The 23,360-nt window shown below is 47.5% G+C and overlaps 1 protein-coding gene across 9 annotated transcripts in view; it reads right to left on the bottom strand.

Annotated features, from left to right (window-relative positions):
* Positions 1–23,360, bottom strand: part of SUPT20H (SPT20 homolog, SAGA complex component) — a 759,353-nt gene that overhangs the window by 187,202 nt on the left and 548,791 nt on the right. For 7 of the 9 annotated variants that reach the window (XM_069640776.1, XM_069640779.1, XM_069640782.1 and 4 more), the window contains one exon: positions 5,162–5,323. The exons of the other annotated variants lie outside the window; for them this stretch is intronic. In XM_069640776.1, the coding sequence (XP_069496877.1) occupies positions 5,162–5,323 (162 nt within the window). The remainder of the gene's footprint in view (positions 1–5,161; positions 5,324–23,360) is intronic. 9 annotated transcript variants of the gene reach the window in all.

Raw genomic sequence — 23,360 nt, 5'->3', positions numbered from 1 at the left:
ACTGAGCTCAAGCTGCACGTCACGGGCAGATCGAAGCAGCTTGGACAACACTGGGTGATTCAATTACAGCGCAGTCAGCCAATCCAGCAGTCACACAGGTAGAGGGGAAATGGATCTGAGCCAGTGTACCGGTTACATAGCCACCAGGGCCTATCGGCAGGTGGCTGTGGGACAGGGACATTGGCCAGAGTGGCGTTCCAGGGAGAACCAATCAGATTGTCACTGTGTTCCTGGGAGGTAGCCGCCTTCAGAGTATCCACTACAGGGTTTGCGAAGGCCGTTATCTAGCAGGTATCGTGTGAATGTCTCCCTTCCCACAAGAAGCAGGGTGTCTCGTGTTTCGTTCTCAATGGTGCTGACCAATGGCAGTGTAATAAAGTTTTGGCGGTCAGAACAAATGTTATTTTACTAATTGCAAATTGTTCTGGGGTGGACCGAGAATCGATGTGGCGCCACATGGGGAGGTGACGTGTTGGGATACCGTTGAACTCTGCTCCAGTCAAACTTCACTAACATACGTCCAGTACTAAGGATACGACGTAGACTAGCCAATGACATTTCTTGGAAACATTGAAAAAATGAACATGCTAAATTGCAAGTGTTTCAAGGGGTCTCTACCATTGAGTGTTATTGTATGAAACTAATGTTCGCAGTACACTCAGATGTCAGCTCTCATCGATCAGATCTATTCCACTGTTCTGCTTGATTTGTGCTAACCCAGCTGTAATAAACAGTATTACTTCTTGCCCGATATCTGCTCCTTTTTAAGTAAGTATTTTTTTAATGGTGTGACACTCCCCCCTCCCCTGGTTTTATGGAGTAATCAGTTTCCCCACAAATCACCTTCCCCTTCATAGAGTCCCACAGACCCCAATAATTTTGCTTGTTTAGGACCCTGTCCTGACTTTTTGAAGGTCAGTAAAGTCTTACCTTACTTATGTTGCCTGTTTGTGCAATTCTTATATTTGTACAATTGCAAAAATCATCTTACAGAGAAGTTCAGTTAGGATACTTTGTATCCGTATAACTTTCACGTAATGGCTTTTTGGTTAATTTGACAACATGCCTAAACCAACCTTGTGGCAGCTGTGTGATTGTTGCTGTTTCTATGTGATTTTACTTGTTCACTTTTTCATTTACTGTGAATGGCTACTAAAGGTGTCTAGCACCCTAAGATGGTCATGCCATGAGATTTTTCACTTGTTCTTTGGCCTTAATCCTGACTTCTCAGGTCAGGAAATGCCACATATGGAAATCCCCTTCCTGGGGAATGCTGTGGATTTTTGCGGGCAAGGTGTGTGACTGTCAAGCTTTTTACCAGTGGGGACCATTTCAGTCCAATGCTTGAGGATCCTTGCCTTCTGAGCCTTCAAGAGTGCCCCGGACCACATTTGAAGTGTGGTAAAAACTCAAAAGATCTCTATCCCAGACCAGAGGGACACCCAAGGGTGAGTTTCTTGAATTATCAACCCCACCAAGACCCAATAGATAGGTATGCACGGCAGTGATTTCAGTGAAAACCGCTCCTGCAGCATGAAACAACCCAGTGACTGAAGCCTCTATTGCACAGGTGGGTTCTCAGGATTCGGTTTCCAAGGACTTGAACAATGGGCCAACAACAATCTCAGTGATCGAGAAAAGGAGCAAAGACTCTATAGGACCTATACCCTTAAAGCCGGCATTGGAGATTTCAGTGAGGAGGACCCCAGGAAGATACAGGAACCCGTGGAACGTCTCCCAGCAGCTCAACTAAAAAAAGAAGGCAGCAGTAAAGGAACGGTCCCAGGGCGGGACAATAGCTGGAGGCACTCTCGAACACGGACAGCCCAAGCAGACGATCTGGCAGAGTGAGAGGTTTCAAGAACCCTCTGGATACCAACAGTGACCCACAGCAGATGATCCTTGTGGTAAACGGCTGGTTGCAGTACTAAAAAGGCCGAAAAAACAGTTGGAGTGAAGAGCTCAACCCACAAGTTGTGTCCCACCAATAGTTTTCAGGAAGCCCAGACTTGGACCTCCAGTGGCACAAACCCCAAACAGGATATGTCCAAGCAACTGCACTTAGCAGGTATTGTCAAGTGAGGGTTCTAAAAATAGCAAACGCAACCAGATTTGCGGAAAAACACCTTCAGCAGGTTGGTGAACCTGCCACCTCCCAGTTACAGGAACAAAAACGCAACAAATTACAACAGGGGCAGGACAAAGCCTAAAAACCCTGGTACAACGGGGGTGGCAAAAGGCCAGCCAGCCAATCACTAAAAGGAGCTGGGGCAACTGGTCAGATGACCAACCATCATGGTTGGTCAGTAGGACTGCCACTTGGCCTTCACCACTACCACAGAGATTAAATGAGATAGTCCAGGGACGTATACTAGCCTAAAGCAGTTGGGGCCAATATGGAAGCTGCCATTGTGGGCTCACAAACAACGTACATGTTCAGAACTGCCATTTTAAGGCCACCTGGTGGCCACCCAGAACAAAGGAATCTTGATAAGCAAAATGGCAGAGAGCTATATTTTAAAAAAAACATTAGTACCTGTGATGATCTGTGGATGTTGTCCCTTCTATCCTAGGGGGAGACCTTTCCCATGGGGTCAGGGCAGTGCGTCCACAGTACAATAGTCCCTCCTGGGGGTGGTGCACAGGGGGAGGATCACATGGGAGAGGGAGCCCCTTTTGGGATCAGGGCCGACCCTTCCCAGAAAACAGGGTATACCTCTGCTGTATTACTTCCTCCCTCTCTAGCACAACCAAACCTCTCTTAAGGCAATACTAGTATCTTATATCATAAAGTCAGCCAACCTAATGTGTTAGGGCTGACCAAAGCCTTAGAGAACACAAATTGCTTTTGATGCAATTCCAAGGCAAGTACTGTGAAGATGATGACCAGGAGGATAGAGATCACTCCAGAGAACCGGAGTGAACGGTTTAGTTGTTTGCAACACTTGATTGAACACAGGCTATACGAAATTGCAGAGGGAACTCAACATGGAGAGATCGAGCCACCTGAGAGGGCCTGTCGGAGAAGTCTACCTGGCTACCGTGAATCAGGAAGGGAGGACACTGCACACCTAGGTGGGAAAGACCGGCTGCAGCCCTAGACGTGGGAACTGCGAATCTCGCTGCCTGAACGAATATCTGGGTGTCCAAACATCCCAGAAGCTGCCGCAAGACAAAGAAACGCAGGGAGAGAGGCACAAAGTCTGCAGGGACACAGTCGAAGCCTGGAAAGTCCAGAGCGCTACTGGAGCCTTGCACAGACGTCCCACTGCCAGGAAGAGACAGAGCAAGCACAAAGGTACGCGGGCAGACCGAGAGGAGCAGGAGTTCCAGAAACGCCGGGAGAAGACCGCAGAGAACCGAGTGAGAGGGTCAGGGACCCTGAAAGCCAGAGAATAAGAAGGTCTGGAACCCTGGGTGAAAACCAGAGAATAAGAGGGTCTGGGACCCAAAGTGAAAGCAAGAGAATAAGAGGGTCTGGGACCCTGACAACTACAGAGACATTGAAATAAACCAAGCTGTGGTGTTGCAGCATTGCGAGTTTGGGACTTGCACCCATATAAGGAGAGTAAACCAAGCCATTGTGATGTTGCATTGCAAGTCTTCAACCCGCACCCATATGAGAGTCAGAGTAAGAGGGTGTGGGACCCTGAGAGAAACAGAGACAATCCAGAAAGGAGCATATGCTTGACAGGAGAGTAAACATTGAAAAGGTCTGGGACCCTGAGAGCAAAAGAGAGAGACCAGAGAGAAATACAAGTTTGGCAGGACAGAACACTAAGCTGGCATGATACATCAGTGCAAATCGGGGACCAATTTGACAATCGAAGGACAAGGTTCAACTCGTTTAAGGAAATGACGGAGTCCCGGACCCAACAAAAAAGAGGAAGAGACTTTCAATTACTTAGAAGGAGATAACTGGCTTCTAAGTTGTGAACTGGAACCAGACCGAATCCAGGGGAAAATAGCCAATCACTGGTCACTGGAATGTTCTTTTGTTACTAACGGAACACTTATTTTCTATGTAGACCACTTGAAACATTGGGAGCTTTTTGTATCGCACAAACGGTCATCACCACTTAAGTTTGGAATTTAGTATCCTTACACATTAGATGTGAGTTAATAGTGTTAGTGTTACAGTCAGAAGCAGGGTTTTTGGACACTACAGTGACTATTTTTATTTTGGACATCCTGACGATTTTTTAGATTTCTTTGAGGCAGGGAATCCCCTCTTAGCTTTAGGGATAGGAGGACCTTTTTCCAACCCTTTTTGCTGATGAATAAATATATGTAGTCAAAACTATGCCACCTTTGTGTCTAAGCCATACTTCTGCACCCTTATATACCCAAATGGCTACCAAAATGATACTTGTGCTACCAATGAGGTAAAATGGCTTGTATCCATGGTGAAGCCAAAACTTAAGTATAGCTACCACCAACCTACTCCCTAAAACTTATGTACAGAATCACACTGGGGCAAAAATGGGGAGCCGGAGAGGCACCCCTGGTACTCTGCACCTTAGTGGCAATCCAATACCATATACTCCAAGTAAAGTATAAAGGGAGATAGTGGCAGGGGGACTTCAGAATTTCCTCTGGCCACCAAAAGAAAGTCAAAGAGCCGAAGAATTCCAGGGGCGAAGGGGGAGCAAAAAGTCCCCTTCCACCATATGCCATAGCTGGCTTCTGTATTATTGTACTGAACCAGCTTCCTCCTCACTCTCTGTGGATCTACATCAGCGTTCTGGGACATGCACAGTTGCTTTGTCTTCTGGCCGTGTTTCATGGTGTCTCTCAAATCACATTCTTCCTCTTTTCTAGTTTCTGCCTCCTCTCTTCACAACTTAACTTTACGACACTGGCTACTGAAGAAATATTTAGGATCGCCCTATCCTGCCAACCACAGATTTGTGATTTGCCACAGTCAATAGTATATACACATGAACTTTAGAAACAAGCACAAAATGTTATAACCATCTGATACACAGGGCGATCAATGCAGCTGCTTGGAAGTTTGGACAAGTACTGGTCATTGCTGTACATCAAGACTTCACTATGGCACCAGTGAACGATTCCTGCACAAAACAATATAAATGAAGCATACAGCTTAAGATACAAAGCCTTACTAAGGATTAGAGGAGAGGTTAGGCTGTGAACTCACTTTGTGAAGAGTTGACAGGGGACATGGCAGCTGGTGAAAGCAGGCCCGCTTGATTAAGGTCAACTGATTGCTTTCGAGAGACGTTTGGAGGCTTTGAAGGAGGTGGTAGAGGTGTTGGGGATTTTAGAAGCCCGCTTGTCTGCTGTGGACTAAACATATGAGCTAAAAGAAAAGAAAAGGTGTGCCATCATGTAAGGATGCTGCCAATATATCCAAACCCTATGTTAAGTGGTCAGACAACCTGAGGATACTGACTTTGTATTTTGGGATGCTCCCTTTCTAAAGAACACTTGCCTGGGCTCCATATTTCGTGCGATGTACACCGTCAGAGCGAAATAGTCACACTTGTTCACTTTGAATACGATCTCTGGACGCACACAATAAATTAGACTTTCTGATGAACCATTGCAGTGCTTCAAATTCAAGCCAAGGCCATGCCCAAGTTCTTCTGAAGCAAAGCTAATTACACTGCAGCACAAGAAGACCTAAGCCCTTTCTCAAGATCATTGTACATTTTTGTGGGGGTGTACATTTGGGCCAAAATAACATAGTCCACCAACAGGCTTGTGCTGAATATACTCAGGAGGTAGTATTACATGGGATAACTACATAAAGCATCTCCAAATATTTCACAAATGCAATTAAATTCCCTGTGACGCTTCAAAGCGCTTTTGACATCCTGGCCAAATCCAAACCAGAAAAACTGTCTCTAAATGAAGCCGCAATCAGATGAATTGTTTAGGGGCAGTGCCGAGGATGCCAGCGGGTAGTGAGAAACGCAGTATTCAAAAAGTGCATAACAAAGCAGCCACATTAAAATAAGCAAAACAATACATTTTAAATAGAAGACTTGCCTACACTGAATTGAACACGACTGCTTTACTGTAGAATCAATGGAGTGCTCTTTTGGGTAAATCAATACATTCTTAAGTCCTTCCTCAAAATCCAATGAGACTTTGCTAGTGCTGAGAAATAAAACACAGAGCAGCGGCACCACGAGATGATGGGAACATCGTTGGTGTGCCACTGTACCATTGGCCTTTTTTAGTTTTGGCGATAAGGTGGCGCAAAAGCCGAAAATTGGCATATAAGAAGGGACGCCAAGCTTGTAGGTGTTTGATTATTTACTCAACCACTGACTGCCGATTGTCATGCTAATCCATATGGCCATTCCAACCCACTTCCCTCCCCTTCCTGCCTAAAATACAAACTCCGGTGATCTCGTAGAGCAATCTATATCAAGCCTTACAATGAAACTTCAGTCGTGAAGTGCCAGCCAGTGTTTTTTCAACACAGTCTCCTGGGAGTTGGAGCTGTAAACCTATTGCTGTTGTAATAAAACCATCTTAACGAGGTCTGCTTTCAGCCACTCAATATACGCGCTATGTGTTACCTTCACTGTAGCCCTGTAAAAACTTAAAAAAAAAACAAGCAAGGGCAACCGTTTTGGCTTGTTTATAGGTATTAGGCATTTGCCAGGCACTGCTGTTATATGGCCTGATACTCGCACCGTTTTGCAAATGCAACCGTCTATGGCCAGTTAGTACCACTACGGCAGTGCCTGGAAAATGCTTTTGCCGTGCCTACACAAAAGCCAAAACTGTAGGTATTGCCAATGCTCGTGTCTTCATTGGATTTCCACATGCAGTACGCTGTATTGAAGTAAAATAAACAGAAACAAACAACACCCTGTCTATTCATTGTTATGCATGAGTCATTGTTATGCATGAGTGATAACAACTAGACTTGACTTGCTGTATACACTGTCACAACTTTCCAGGGACGCACTACGCTCCCACCTGACAAATATTCATAGAAGAAGCCTCATGGGTAGTGTGTAAAGGACGGGGCTGGACTGCTGGGATGCTTTTGGATCATGCTGGCACCATGCGCGCCTCCATTCGTAATGCCCTTTCCTGTGCACCATGGCAAGCATACACGATTTCAATCGCAAGTGCAACAGCTAGCAACCCGAAATCAGACAGTTTGAAAGGAGGATGGTAGGGAAATAAAAAAATAAAAATATTCCAGTACTTGTGCCCTTTCTGCCAAGGAAAGAATGAGGCTGAGCAACCCCCTCCTCACAAACCTGCGCTTCTTTGACACGAAGGATGTAAGACAATGACTGACAGACGAGTGTGAGATAAAGGGAGAGGGAACACTATGGTGTCATGGGAAGGGAGGCTCATTGAGGTGGCACCCAAATGGGCTGACAGTAGAGAAAGGGAGTGTCAACTAGGGAGTGAGGCAGGTGCGGCAGCCCAGAGATGAAGACAGGAGTGGGAACGAGTGAGCGACAGTAAGCAGTGGTAGGCAGTGAGTGACAGTCCTTAGTGAGAAACAGGAGAGGCAGTCAGGATTGACCATCAGGAGGAGTATGACTGGATTGGGAGTGTTAGGGCAGTTTTTCTAACGTCCTACTGGTAGTAAGACTTTAGTAAGATATCCCAGTGGTTTGTAGATCTCAAACTCTTAGTATTAGTCTGTGCTAACTCAGGACCTTGGTAGAGTGACAGAGCAGTCAGGCTTATCTTAAGAGGAAGATGTGAGCTATAGGCGAGTACACTGAACCTAGCTAGACATGCACACCAAAAAATCTCTTACACTTATAATTTATATAAAATTATATATACACTGGAATCACTTTAAATACTTTCGACTTTTACACTAGAAGACTTCAGAATACTTGAAAATACACTTCAAAGGACACTTTCACTTTTGTGTTTGGTCGCGGTAACATTTGTAGCAACGTTAGAAAGGGAAAAGACAATGTTATTGTATTATCGTTTAATACGTGCACCTGCGGTTTTTTAACAGTTCTTAGGGTAATGCATTTACTCTGCAAACACAAAGTAAAGTCACTTAAAAGGGAGGAAAATGGTTAGTTAGCGTAACATTAGCCTGATTCAAGGTTCTAGAGAGGGTTTCTTCGCCCAGTAAGTCGTTTTAAGTCCCAAAGTGCAACCCTAGCTAAAGGAAGTTTGGAAAGGGCTCAACGTCTTGCCAAGCAGCAGAATATGAAGAGTTCCTGTGGATTTCTTCCAGTCTGTTATGTTATGGTAGTTCATTTGTAAGGCGCCATCAGGAGGGAGAAACGATGCCTGTATAATTATGCAAACAGAATAGTCTTTAGCTGTATTCTGAAATTCAAATGATTTGCAGTATTTCGCGATTGTTCCGAAAGGGCAAGCCAAGCTCGCGCAGCTTGAACATGAAAGGCACGACCGTTCCCTCAAGCTCTCTTGACGCGATCCAGTACTAGAAGACAAGCTTTAGCAGATCGCAAGTTTCCTTTAGGTTGATGGAGTCTCAGCCTATTCTTGAGGTAGACTGGAGCATCACCAAAAACACATTTGTGACAGGTGGTCAGCAGCTTAAACTGAACTCTCGCTGAGACCAGAAGCCAGTGAAGAGTCTTTCTGGCCACCGAGGTAGGCTCGGTGCGGCTCATTTGATATACAATGCGCACAGCAGCGTTCTGGATCTTCTGTAGTTTTTGAATGTCTAACTTCCTGGCTCCCCCCAGGAGACCATTGCAATAGTCCACTCTCTGGAGTATCGCGGCTCTGACCAGTTTTTTTTACGGTTTTCTTTGGAGACCAATGGGGCCACTTGTTGCAGCACCTTAAGATGATAGTTGGTGCCTTTTACAATGGCGTCCACGTGGGCACCACTATCCAGGCTGGCTTGCAGATAGGTACCCAGGGTCTTTACGTTAGGTGCTACTGTAATCTGACTGCCATCAATTAGGAAGTTTGTGTATGCCAAACTCAGCTTCTCTCTGGTTTGTCTAGGGACCTACAGCATTAACTCGGTCTTCGCCACGTTAAGGCATAGCCAATTAGTAGACATCCAATTCTTGACAATCTGGTACACAGCAAGTCAAAGGCCGCTGATAGATCTAACAGCATTAGCAGCCCGACTTGCTGGACTCCAGCCCGGAGAGCATGTATGTCTGCAAATCCAATAGGGCACTCTCTGTGCCATGAAAGCTGCGAAAGCCTGATTGCTTTTTGCGTTAGATGCCCATTTCTAAAACATGGGTTTGAAGTTGCAGCATTGCTACTTTTAGTTTTTAAAATAATTTTATTGGTTTATTCAAACAAAAACAATACAAACCAAACATGCAGTGCAGATATCAACAGCTCAATTGTTCCTTACATAATTTCGGTCACTGCTCCCCTTATCCCACCCTCCCTTACGAGCCTATTTCTTCCACGCTCTCTGTATCCGCCTCGCGTGGTTGAGTCTCACTTTCAGTGGATTCTGTCAGATCCTGTAGAGTTCCAAACAATTCTGCTATTAATGATTTCCATGCCATCAGGGTTCCCGCCTCCTCCTCTCCCCCTACGGTGCTCGCCTCTTGCCATACCATGGTTTCTGCCTCCGTCCATTTCTGCAACTCCTTCCACCAGACCTCCACCCGTGGCCTGTGACATGTCTTCCATCCTATGGCAATCCTTTTTACAAGCACATTTGCTAGATCTTTCAATTTACTGACATGCTTGAGTTTCTGCGATCTAGGGAACCCCCCCCAGCAAGCATGCACAAGCTGTATCAATAACCATTGTGACCCCCTTTTCCACTAGTTTCTGTGCTATTTCACCCCAGAAGCGCTCAATTACCAGGCAGGACCAAAACATGTGTACCATGCCAGCATTTTCTTCGTTACATTTGGGACATGCTTGGCTTCCAGCATTTTCAAATCTAGATATCCTCTGGGGTGTCATATATGCCCTGTGCGTGATACATAGTTGTATCTGTTTTAGCCTCGCATTTCTTGACACCTTCTTGTGGTACCCCAGGGCACGTTTCCACATCCCGTCATCTATCGAGGTTCCTACTTCCGCGTCCCAGTCTAGTCTTAGTTGTGTTAATTCTGTCCCAACCTTGGACATCATCTCGTACAGTCTAGAGATCTCGTGCCCCCCCTCCGTTATGTCATAAATTGTATCTATGCTAGCATCTGGTTCTTCTTCCAGTACCGTTTCGGGCCATGTTCTTCTAATTCTCTGCACCATTCTGTGATATTTGATATACTGGCCCGTGTGTAACCCCGTTTCCTCCCCCAGCACTTCAAAATCTATGATAGTCCCCTCTCGCCAGATATCTCCAATCGTCACTAACCCCACTGACTCCCAGTGGTTCCTGGTTATCATCCTCAGCTGCCCATCTCCCCCTGCCAGTGTAACTAGTGGTACCTGCGGGGAGCATGGGAATGGGTTTTCCATCATCTGGCATGCCCGGCGCCAGATCTTCCAACCCAGCATCATCATTTTAGGGCGCGCTTCCATTTCTGACTTGGGCAGCCAGATCATCTCTTTTAAGTAAAACGGGGCACAATCCTGTCAAAACAACCTAGATTTGGGGGTCTGTTCATCTGAGAGCCATTTGGCAATATATTGCAGCTGTCTCGCTACATAATAAACCTCATAATTAGGCCGTTTTATCCCACCTCCTTCATAAAAGTTCTGCAGCTTCCATAGTGCCACCCTATTCCGGGTACCATGCCACAGGAAATTCCTACACATGCTGTTCAGTTTAGTGAAGAACTTCTTGGGTTTCAGGTCTGGAATATTCCCAAAATAGTGTAGCATCCTAGGTAGGACCGCCATCTTACGCATTGCCCCCATTCCCATCATTTCTAGGGGTTAATTCACCCAGAATTGCATACACTTCTCGATTCTCTCAATGGCTACCTCGGTATTATGTCTGTGCTCCTCTTCCACTGTGTGGTACACATCTATCCCAAGATAACGGAAAGTCCCAACCGCCCATGGTGTTTGTAACACTGGCAACCATCCCACAGGGATTGCCTTATAACTGCCCAGCGGGAAAATGCTGGATTTTTGAGGATTCACCCCTATACCCGAAAACCCTGCATATCTGTCCATCACTTCCAGGATGTACTGGAGATTTTCCTCCGGGTGCCTCAAGTACAGCAGCAGGTCATCTGCATATAAGGAGATCAGTGTCGTTCCCCTCTTATCTCGATACCTATAGTCTCGTATTGTTGCCTAAGGTATATTGCTAGGGGTTCTAGGGCTAATATATAGAGCATTGGAGACCATGGAAACCCCTGTCTGGTGCTTCTACTAAGTTGCCATCTTCCGGATATTACTGATCCTGTTTTGACCCTGGCCAGCTGTTCACTGTATAGCATCTTCGCCCACCTTATGTATCCAGGCTCTATACCATAGCCTGCTAGCAGCCACGGCCACTTGACCGAGTCGAAAGCCTTTACCGCATCCAAGGACACGATTGCCATTTCGCCTTCGTTCTTACTTCCCCATACAACAACCCGTTGGAGCTGTCTGTGATTATGAGTTATATTTCTATTCGGGACATAGCCCGTTTGGTCAGGGTGTATTAGCTTGCCAATAACTCTCCGCAGTCTGTTTGCCAAGACAGCTGTTAATATCGACAGGGGTCTGTAGGAGCCACAGCTATGCCCAGGCTTGTTGGGTTTGGGAAGCGGTATTATGATCGCCTCTTTAAGTGACTCTGGCAGCCGTCCCACCTCAAACGCTTCATTTAACATTTCTAACATTGGAGGGAGCACTTCCTCCCTATATACTTTATAAAATTCACTTTGGAGCCCGTCCGCCCCTGGAGTCTTACTAGTAGGCAGCTGCCTTACCACTTCTCCCAACTCCTCCAAAGTAATCGGTGCATCTAGCTCCTCTCTTTCCTCAGCACTTATCTTGGGCAGTCCTATGTCCTCCAGAGTTTCCGTTATCTCCCCATGACTACTCCCCTCCTTATCTCCATATAGTAACCTATAATAATCTGCAAACTCTTGATTAACTCCCTCTTGGGTGTCCGCTACACTACCATCTTCTCTCGTTATCGTTCTAATCGGGGGTCTGGGTGTTTCGCTCTTATACAACCATGCCAGAAGCCTTCCTGTTTTATCCCCTCCCACATGCTGCCTCTCTATGTATTTTTTATAGTTGAGGTTGCACAATCTTTCCCATTGCTCCGCACTTTTCTGCTGCAGTGTAAGTATCAGCTCCATGTCACTCTCCGTGTCACCTCCCCCCTTCAATGCCTTTTCCAGTTCCTTTTCTGTTTCCTGTAGGTCAGCCAAGATCCCACCCTGCAGGCCCTTTGATTTTGCTATGGCTACACCTCGCACCACCACCTTGAAGGCTTCCCATAATGTGCTTGCTGAGTCCACACTACCCGTATTTGTCTCAAAGTAGTTTATAATCTCCTCCCTTATGTCTTCTTTAAAACAGGGGTCCTTGAGTGCCTCTGCCCGGAGGCACCATGTCGGAATCCTTGCCCTCGGGGGCAGTATTGCCTCCCGAGAACGAGAGGTGAGTGGTCCGATAGGACCCTCGCTTTATATTCCGCTTGAGTAATCTCAGTTATTACCTCTGACGTAGCAAAGACATAGTCCAGTCTCGTATGTAGCCGCTGCGGGGCAGAATAGTGCGAGTATTGCCTTTCTTGGGGGTGTCTCGTTCTCCACACATCTACCAGACCAAAGACGTCTAGTTTTGTCTTCAACGCTTTAGTCGCTGGGGCAGGTCTATCAATATTCCCGTCTGATCCATCTACTCTGGGGTTTAGCACACAGTTAAAATCCCCACCCCAGATCACTGTGCTCCCCATACACATGCTAAGGTTAGTACACAGAGTTCTGAAATATGCTGCCGTATTCTGATTGGGGGCATACGTATTTACAATGTTTATCTCCCTATTCTCCACCAATCCCCTCAGTATGACCATCCTTCCATCTGTTTCTGCCTTTTCCTGCAACAGTTGAAACGGGACATGCGGCGCCACGCAAGTGAGCACTCCTCTAGCATATGCAGAATATGTCGAGCCCGCCACCACCCCTTTCCATTTCTTCGCAACCATCTCCATCTTTTCCCGCGTCAGGCGAGTCTCCTGCAATAATGCAATGTCTAATTTCTGTCTGCGCTGGTACAACATAACCTTGTTCCTCTTTAGATAACTATTAAGTCCCCTGACATTCCACGTAATTATTTTAAGGTCCCCCATGGCTCATTAGAGTTCCCTTTCCCCTCCCACTAGTGCGGTCCAGATCAGACTTCCATCTCGGTCTATATAGGCACGTTCTCCCCTTCAAACTTCTTCTAACCACAAACACCCCAAACACCATTAACACAACACACTCCCCAACCTCCCACCCTACCGCCTCCCTATCCCATCCCAACAACTCCCTCCCCAACTGTTGCCCAGCTCCATCCCTGGATCTCAGGCACCCCCGCATCTAGCCCTTTCTGGCAATAGCCCGTACTCGAGGCTCAGCAGGGTCAAGCAGCCCTAGTGGCTGTCTTACTACTAATTCTTGGGGGGTAGACTGCCTCCATTCTACTGCTCCTGTTTATTGTCACTAGCATTTCCCAGTCAACTCTATACTTATTATTATCTATATTCCAGTCCAACAGGATCAATAGGTCCAAAAGTGACATAATGCAGTTCGGATATTGAAACATGACAATGTAATGGGCTCCCCTCTGCTCAGCACCCCAATGATTTTACTGCATCCCTCTCGCTTATCGCGCTTCTCACGGTCTTTTTCTTCATCTCGATCTGGGCAGCCCTGCAGGTCCAGCCACGCCGTCGCATCCTCCGGGGTTTCAAAAAAGAACGCTTTACTTTTGTGGAAGACTTTTAGCCTCGCAGGGTACAACAACATGTATTTGATCCCAGCCACGCGCAGTCTCCTCTTGACTGCCACATAGCTGTATCTCCGCCTTTGCACTAACATTGTGTAGTCAGGATATGCCATAATGTTAGTAGATGCCCTTTCAATCGTCCCACCTTTGCGAAAATATTCCAGGATTTTTTCTCTGTCTTTATAGTTCTATAGTTCAATATTTTCGCAATTATCGCCCGAGGAGGGGCCCCGGGTCGTGGTTTTCTCGACAGGGCCCGTTGTGCTCGTTTGACAGTAAACCCTTGTGACAACTTGTCCGCTCCTATCTCCTGCAGGATCATATTCTCCACGTAGTCTGTGGGGTCCTGGCCCTCCTCCCCCTCTCGGCAAGCCGGCCACTCGGATGTTGTTCCTTCTCGCCCTTCCCTCCGCTTCCTCTGCTCGATTCTCCAGGTTAGCTACTTACTGCTTCAATATGTGGACCTCCTTTGCATTGTTCGTACTAGTTTCTGTATTCGTTTTCACCGCAATCTCCAGTCCACTTGTTCTTTCTGCAAGCGCCCTGACATCCTGTTGCAGCAGGGTAACTTCAATTCCCACTGAATCAATCTTGTTCTCTAAGGCCGTTAGTAGGTCTGCCATTGCTGTCCCCCATGTGTTCCTCAGCTCAGTTATCGCCGCGAGGACCTGATGATATTCTCCCCCTGGAGTGTCGCCCGCGGAGTCCGCCGCTGGGCCCGACACCCCAGGGCAGCGGGAGTTCGTGGTGTCTTAGCAAAGTCGTCCATTGTGGGTTGTTTGCTTTTAGCCCTGAGTCCTTTAACCGACATAGTGCAGTCCGGTCTGCGTGTTCAGTTCTGGGTCCCTGTGTGTCGCTCTGAGTCTGTTTCTTGCAGCTCGCAGCGACCCCCAGGCAGTCGGGGCACAGGCACGTACCCTTCAGAGAGCTGCAGTATGCAGCAGCTTGCGTTGCACTTGGATTTCAGGTGGGTTGTGCTCTCCCACGTATCTTTGTTGTCAGTAGCAGATGCTGCTCATCCAGGTCATCTACTTCATTGCCACTCGCACCCCTGCCCAAGCTGACTTCCAGACCACCCCAGTGCGCATTTATTATTTCCCACACGCTCCAGTTTCCGCAGCGCCTCCACCCCTGGCTCGAGTTGGGTCCTTGAAGGGGTGCAGTCCGCACTGCCCCACAGTAGCAGTGCTGAGTCACCCCGGGCGCAATACTGTGGACTGGGTGCCTTCTTTACAGGCCTCGCAATGTGCGGGGTCTCCCCATCTTACATCGCTTGGCTTTGTGCTGCCAGCACACAGGGGAGCGGCACAGCACGAATCAGCCCAAATAAGCGCAACTCGGCTCACAGCATGTACCGCGCTGCTTATTAATCGGGCCCCCTATCTTTATCCCATTGTCTGCTGGCTGGGCGCTTGTCCTGCGGGCAAGGTACTTTCCGGTGCCCAGGTAGTACTTTTCATACTGGCCACAGTACCTCCGATGGCAGGGGTGTCCTTACCATTTACAAGCACATTGTCTTTATAATACTCTTTAGTATTATCAGGAATGGAATTATAGACCTCAATGTTCTGTTGTTCCCACAGTCCTAGTGATACTAAAGAAACTCTAGCCTGAACACCAATGGGCTAGACCCCGTTATTGGTATGTCCACATGGGTGATGCAAAGCTGACAGAGGGAATCCGTGAAGGTTTATCCTTACATCTGGGATCTCCTTTCACATGGTCACCAGATCCACAAAACACACATTTCCCAAATGTCTGGTGGAATGGGTGTTACTGATAACCTCCCTCTGGCTTGGGTCCAGAGGTTTCACTACCCCTATACGGTTGCCTAGTGGGATATTTACCCTTGTTAGGTCTGCAGCCCTCTTTTGGTGGGGGATTTTTTACATGATCCTGCTCATCCTTCTTATGCTTTCTCCCATCCTCTTTCATGTCGAGTAGTCCTGTTGGCCACCCGAAAGTCAGCAGCAACTGTAATTTCTTGGGGTCCAGTTCCTTAGAGTCAGCAAGGTGTTGTCTCAGCTCTGGGGAATAGGCATCAGAAATACTTTCCAGCATGAAGAGACACCTTATACCTTCATTAGAGCTCACCTTGTAGCCCTTAATAAACCCATCTAAGTTTTTCAGGCTTTCACACACCCAAGTGGTCCACAAGTTACCATCTCTCTTCTTGTGGTGTACCGCTGCTGGGTAGGAGTGTTACGAGTGGGAGTCTGGCAGTGACAATCAGGAGCATAATGTCAGTGAGTGACAGCCAGTAAATTAAAGAAACGTGATGAATGGGGTGACAGAAGACATCAGGGGTTGCTACCCATGAGTAGGCATACGAATAAGAGTGAGGCAGGGATTGATAGTAAGGAAAAGAAGACAGGGAGTGATTTGGATGCAGGGAGGGACAGCTAGGAACGACAGTCAGGAGTGGAAGATCCTTACAGCCATGAATGAGAGGCAGAAAGGTCTAGAAAAGGAGGCAGTGAATAAGAGTGGCAATCAGAAGGAGGCGGCACTTGAGAGAACTGCAAGGGAGGGAGTTATGTAAAAAATAGAAATCGAGGGACTGGCAAGCCAAAAGAGACAGGAGTTGGACAGGTTGGAGTGACCGAAGTTACAATTAAGAGAGGGCGATGGTAACATTCAGGAGCAAGCCTCACGGTACAGAAAAACAACATTCAAAACACAACTGTCATAATGTAATCGAATAACAGAAAAACACAGTTATTTCAAAATCCCCTAAAACTGTATGAATGAAACATAGCTTTTAGGAACAAGTTAGAAAGAGGAACTTGCCACAGCGACTATAGCTCCAGCCGATGGGGAACTCGAGACTATTTTGTACAACAAAGCAAAACTTTCTCATTAAGAGCTTTGTGGACAGGCAAGGGTGTGTTAGAGTGTGGCGCTCCCATCCCACACTGAGTCCGTGCACCAGCACCACCCATTCCTACTTTGCTTGCTTGTCTGCCACTTTTACGATCCAATTTTTGAGGGTGTATGGTGGGAGTATGGAGGAAAAGGGACTAGGAGTACAGCTGTCACAATGGTGTGCCACTGGTCCTTACTCTCAAGTTCCTGTTCGAGGGTTTTCAAAAGTCACAACCTGTACAGGACATAGAAAATCAAAACTAGGGTGAGCAGTCTTTCCCAAGCACTGTAGTGCTAAACCACATTCTTAAGTCGCATAGACAAAGTATTTCTAGATTACGAAAATGGCAAAAATGCATCAGATCACTGTACAAGGCAACACAAATATAATCCAATCAATAAAACCACAAACAGACATTAAATGCAAAAGATAAAATAACTACAATTACTAGCTATCAGTATTAATTTACAGAGTTGAAGTTCACTAAAACATCCAACGGATCCTCTAGAACAAAACCAGAAAGATCCTTATTAAGATTAGGAGTATCAAAACCACGCTTTTAGACGTTTTAAAAAACAAATCTGAGGTAATCAGATAAGGTAAATTATTCCAATAATGAATAACAGCACCCGAAAAAGAACGTTTAGAAGCAAAAACTTCAAATCGAAGCATATAATGTCTAAGGAGACCGCTTTCACACCTGGAGATTTTCAAAGTATCCGCCAAGTAAGAGGGAGTTCTAAAATAGATTGCCTTAAGTGAAACACAGCAATTTGAACACAATTCGAGAGTTTAAAGGAAGCCGATGTATGTCGGAAGGAATCGGAATAATATGGTAAAATACTCTAGCACTAGACACCAAAAGATCCGCAGCATGGAACATAGTTTGAGCGATGCCAGGGTGGGATGGAGCACACCAATAAAATGGAGTTCCCAAAGTCAATTCTTGATACAACAAGAGATTGTACTAAAAGTTTCAAATGAACATTGATGACATGCATTACTTACTGTAAAAGCATTTCTGATGATTGTATCTGCTTAGATTCACATGCTGTGCATATGGTCCGACATCCAGTGGTAACCGCGGAGTATTGCATCTTGTCTTTCGGGGGACCGAAAGGGGACGTTGACATAGGCGTGTCTGAAACACTATCCCTATCATGACGTGTTCAGTACCCAAAATCCCTCACGCGCCAAGGTCCCTCCGATTGTATTTTTTCTGCCATGAGGGAGCCCAAGGCTATAGTGAGTGAGTACATGAAGATAGAAAGTAGTAAGAAGTCTATGTTCCTTCCACCCCGACCGGGGAGGCAGGGAGGGCGCATGTGAATCTAAGCACATACAATGATCAGAAATGCTTTTACGGTAAGTAATGCATGTCTTCAGATGCTTGTTAATCTGCTTAGAATCACATGCTGTGCATAGACTAGCGAGCAGTACCCGGAGTTGGAGGTGGGTTGTAAGAAGGAACAGCAGAAAAAAAGATGTCTTAGTACTGCTTGTCCCACCTGAGAATCAGACCTAGAACGAGTGTCGAGGCAATAGTGTTTTGTAAAGGTATGTACAGAACTCCAGGTTGCCGCTTTGCAAATGGACTCTAGGGGAACATTTACAATGAATGCTATGGATGCCCCAGTGACTCGAGTAGAATGTGCTCTAGGCTTGAAGGGCAGTTCTCTCTTTGCAAGAGTGTAACATAGTGTGATGCATTTGACAATCCACCTTGATATTGTTGATTTAGAGACAGGGTCCCCTTCTCTACCAGCTGCCACTGAAACAAAGAATTGTTTAGTTTTCCTCAGTGGTTTAGTTCTATCCATGTAGAACATGACTGCCCTGCGCACATCTAGTGTGTGAAGGCTTCTTTCGGCCATGTTAGTAGGTCTCTGGAAGAACGTGGGTAGCTCGATTAACTGGTTCACATGGAACTTCGAAATAAATTTCGGCGCAAATCTGGGATGAGTGCGCAGAACTACCTTATCTTTGTGGACTATAACAAAGGGGTCCAAGACCGAGAGGGCCTGTAGTTCGCTAACTCTTCTGATAGAAGTGATAGCTATTAGAAAGGCTGTCTTGTAAGTCAGGTCTTTCAGACTAGCTTTATGCATAGGCTCAAAAGGGGGTCCCATGAGCCTAGTTAAAACCACATTTAAATCCCTCCCAGGGGCTGGGTGAGTGATGGGGGGATAAATCCCTTTAATCCCTTCCATAAAGGCTTTAATCACAGGTACTTTCCACCACACCTTTTGCTGTGACGTGGTGTAGGCTGACAACGCCGCTAAGTGAACCTTTAAGGAATTGAAGACTAACCCAGTGTCCAACAGATGGGTTAGATATAACACAATGTGTGAAGGCGAGCAATCGGTGGGATTGACGCCTTTGGAACTGCACCAGATGACAAAACGTTTCAATTTGCTGGCATAGCAATAACGTGTGTTAGGCTTTCTTGCCTCCCTCAGTATGTCCATGCATTTTTGAGGGAGTTGCAGATGTCCAAACTCTATGACCTCAGGAGCCAGGCTGCTAAATTCGGAGTTTGTGGGCATGGGTGCAGAGTCTCCCCCCTGTCCTGAGATGACATGTTGTACGGGCAGAGCAGCTTGACTGGTGGGGAGAGGGACATTTCCATCAGGTGCACGAACCAGGGTTGGCGGGCCCACATGGGAGCCACCAGAATCATGGTGACTGGTTCCTGGTGCATCTTGTGTACTATCTTGTTCAGAAGGGGAGTCGGGGGGGCCGGGGGAAAGCGTAGACAAATTTCCCCGACCAAGTTATCCAGAGACCGTTCCCCTTGGATCGGTTCTGGGGGTACCTGGAGGCATAATCTGGGCATTGGGCGTTCTCCTGAGTAGAGAACAGGTCGATCTCTTTAAACCCTCATTCTGCGAAGACGTTGGATACAATGTCTTCGTGCAATCGCCATTCATACTCTCTTGGCAGAGGAAAATCTCTGCTGAGTATGTCTGCCAGAAGATTGAGTTCCCCTGGAACATGTTGGGATATCAAGAACATCTTGTGTTTGAGAGCCCATATCCAGATGTTTTGTGACAGCTTGGATAGCCCGGGAGAGTGAGTGCCCCCCTGTTTGTTCAGGTAATACATTGCTGTTGTGCTATCGGTTAGGACCAGCACTGTCTTCCCTTGCAGTTGCTCCTGAAAGGCTTTCAATGCTTTGAACACTGCTAGTAGCTCCAGTAGGTTTATATGGTTGGACGCTACCTGAGGGGACCACACTCCGTGCGCTGTCTGTTGAAGCAGGTGAGCCCCCCATCCCGTGAGAGATGCGTCTGTCGTGAGAGTGGCTTCCACTGCAGGGGTGGTGAAGGTTTTCCCCTTCAAGAGGTTCTCCCTCGACCACCACTGCAGAGAGAGAACGAGGGCTGGCGAGACAACTAACAGATCTTCCCATTGTCCGCTGGCCTGACACCACTGGCTGTTGAGCCACTCTTGCATTGGATGCATGCGCAACCGCGCCTGGGGGACCAAGTATATGCATGACGCCATCATCCCTAGCAAACGCACAGCTTTGTGTACTGTCACCTCTCGACTGGCTACATACTGAGGAACTTGAGAGAGTATGTTCTGAACCCTCTGCTGGAAGGGAAGACCAGACCGTCTTCCGTACGAATTAGAGCGCCCAGGAACTGTTTTACTTGGCTGGGGACTAAGCTGGATTTCTTTTCGTTGATAGAAAGTCCCAGGCTGAACAGTAGGTCTACTGTCTTTTGGGTGTTCGAAAAACAAACGTCGAACGAGTCCCCCGTGATGAGCCAATCGTCGAGGTAAGGGTAAACTTGAACTGAAAGTCTGTGCAGGTGTGCTGCTGCCACCACCAGGACTTTGGTAAACACCGTTGGCGCCAAGGCTATGCCGAAGGGGAGTACCTTGAACTGGTAGTGTTTGTCCTGAATCACGAACCTTAGGAATTTTCTGTGCGCTGGCAGCATTGAAATATGGAAGTATGCATCTTTCATATCCAATGTTGTCATGAAGTCCCCTTGTTTTAGCAATGGGATCACCTCTTGCAATGTTACCATGCAAAACTTCTGGGGCTTTATGAACTTGTTCGCTGGGCGCAGGTCTAGAACAGGACGCATGGTGAGATCCTTTTTGGGTACAAGGAAGTATATTGAATAGATACCCTCGTTTACCTGAAGAATCGGGACGGCTTCTATGGCGTCCTTTCCCAGCAGCGCCTCCACCTCTTGGACCAGGATCTGCAGATGTTCCGGTGAAAGGCATTGATGTTTCGGCGGTCTGAATTGTGGGGGTCGGGCGAATTCCACGCAGTAACCGTGGGCAACCGTCTTTAATACCCACTGGTCTGAAGTTATCCCCTCCCATGCCTTGAGGAAAGATGTTAATCGCCCCCCGACCGAGGAGACATGGGGGGGGGACCTGAACTTGGTGGTCATTTCTGACCCGAGGTTGACGCACCTCTGGAATTCTAGCCTCTGCCTCTATTCTTTCCGCACTTCTGACCCCTCTGGGGGTAGTAAGTGGGGATTGCAGGCGGTTGACTTGAGTTGAAGATGCCCGTGCCGAAATTATTTTGAGCGGCGTGGGCTTGTCCTCGAAAGGACGGCCGAGAATTGCTGCCTGTGAAGAGGGTTTTTTCTAAATCTGGTGCAACGACTTAATAGTCTCGTGCTCCTTCTTGGCTGTCTCCAACGCATCGTCTACCGCCTTGCCGAAGAGGTTGAGCTCTTCGATGGGTTTGTTGATGATGGATGCCTGGGTCTCAGGCCTGAAGCCCGACGTGCGCAGCCACACGTGTCTCTTTAGGAGAGTACCCTGTGCGAGAGACCTGCCTGTTGTTTCTGCGGAGTCCAGGGTATTCTTTACAACATTCTGATTGGCAAGTTTGCCCTCCGAGACAATGGCGAGAAGCTTGGCTCTGGTTGGTTCCAGAACCTCCTGAAGGCCTTCCTGGAGTACGTTCAATTTGGCGTCGACGTAGCTTGCCAGTAACGTCGTGTTATTGGCAATACGGACGGTATAAGCCGCCGCCGACGTGACCCGTTTGAATAAGGTATACAACCTTTTGGACTCCTTGTCCGGGGGTAACTCTCCCGTGGCAAGGGGAACCCCTGCTCTCTTGCGAGTGTTGGTCACCACCAGTTGATATAAAGCGGGTCGGTGGGGAAGGGCCGGAATGGTTTTTCGACCCTTGGGTTCACAGCCCTAGTCTGAGCGGGTGTGAGGAAGGAAGGGGCCAACCGTCTCTTTACAGAGCTCAAGAGAGGGATAGACTGGCTTACCGGAGGCTTGTCATTTATAATGTCCTCCGCGAAATCTTGTTCGGGCAAGGCTTCAAGCGTGGCAATTTTAAAGAATTCCGCTGCTTTTTTCAACATGTTGTTGAAAGCCATTTGATCATCCACCGGGGGAGCTTGTCGGACCAGGGTGGATGGGGGAAGAGTCAAGGCAAACAATATCAGAATTGTGTTCATCCTGCTGGGTGTGCTCCCAGTTGTCCGTTGCACCTTGATCTTCCCCATAATTGTCCAGAAAAAAAGCCTCCTCTTCTTCTGTATAGATGTCTCTATACTTGTCTTTCTGGACATCTTCTTGATAGTCAACATAGTGTTGGGCAGCTAGGTGTTGGGCAACTTGTGTTTGAGGGTTAGGGTCTACCTGAGCTTTTTTCGGCAGAGGTTGATCAGAAGCTCTGAAAAACTGCTCCAGCCGATCCATACACCCCTCGAATTGCTCCGTGGTCCACTTGGATGATCCAAATGGACCCAGCTGAGCAGGAACCGGGTCCTCCGCCCTAAGGCGTTGAGAGGGATCATCTTCCAAATCCGTGGAAAACCTTTCGGCAGATTGGCCCATAACTGTGGGCGAAACCGGTACTAGGCCCACCGCCGTAGAAATCCTATTGATGCTCTTACTGATAGTCACTGAATCTTCTCGGGTAGAGGCCTACTCGTAATTTTTGGGCCTACACGGGCCTTGGAAACCTTGGAACCGGTTGAAACCTTGTTCAGAAACTTCGGCGTGTGTAGTTTGGGGAGTAGCGCCCTTGTTATGTTTGTTAAGCCCAGTCGTCATGCGCTGCTGCGGATGCGGGGAAGGCTTCGGATCAGATCGATCCGATGGCTCTTTCGCCTTCTTCGACGAAGTCGTCGAGGAGGGCGCTTGGGTTGTGTGCTTTGTGCAGTGCGATTGTACGCCCCTGTCACCGGGTGTGGTCCCTGTAGCAAGAACGGAGTCGAGCCTGGAAGGGTCGGGGACGGGCGTGGCGGCTCTAGAATAGTCCGCCTCAAGGTCTATAACGTCCGCGTTGGACGTTTGGTCATCCGATGTACCCCCATCACTTTCGGCTGGTGTCGCGGCAGGGGAGGGAGGCTCCACGCGTGACATTCCGTACGCGGCCCACCGCTTCAACCGGCGCTCCTTAAGGGTTTTAGGTTTAGGAGTTTACACGCCGAACACCGCTTTAGTGCTCTAGGGGGAGACAAGCGTTACACGATGTGTGCTCGTTTTTCCACGGATATCTGACCCTACACACAGGGCAGAATCTAAATGGAGTCCTTTCCATAGCAGAAGGGAAGGGTGACCAGACCAAAAAAGAAAGAAGTGGAAAAGAGGAAAGACATCATAGCAGTATGGCAAACCCCGAGCCCACTCTCCCTACTGTGTAGGCCGGCCAGAGGGCCCGACCACGTGGAGG

Source organism: Ambystoma mexicanum, chromosome 7q, assembly GCF_040938575.1.
Source record: "Ambystoma mexicanum isolate Mex_15411 chromosome 7q, UKY_AmexF1_1, whole genome shotgun sequence".
NCBI lineage: Eukaryota > Metazoa > Chordata > Amphibia > Caudata > Ambystomatidae > Ambystoma > Ambystoma mexicanum.
This window is presented reverse-complemented; position numbering and strand designations above follow the sequence as displayed.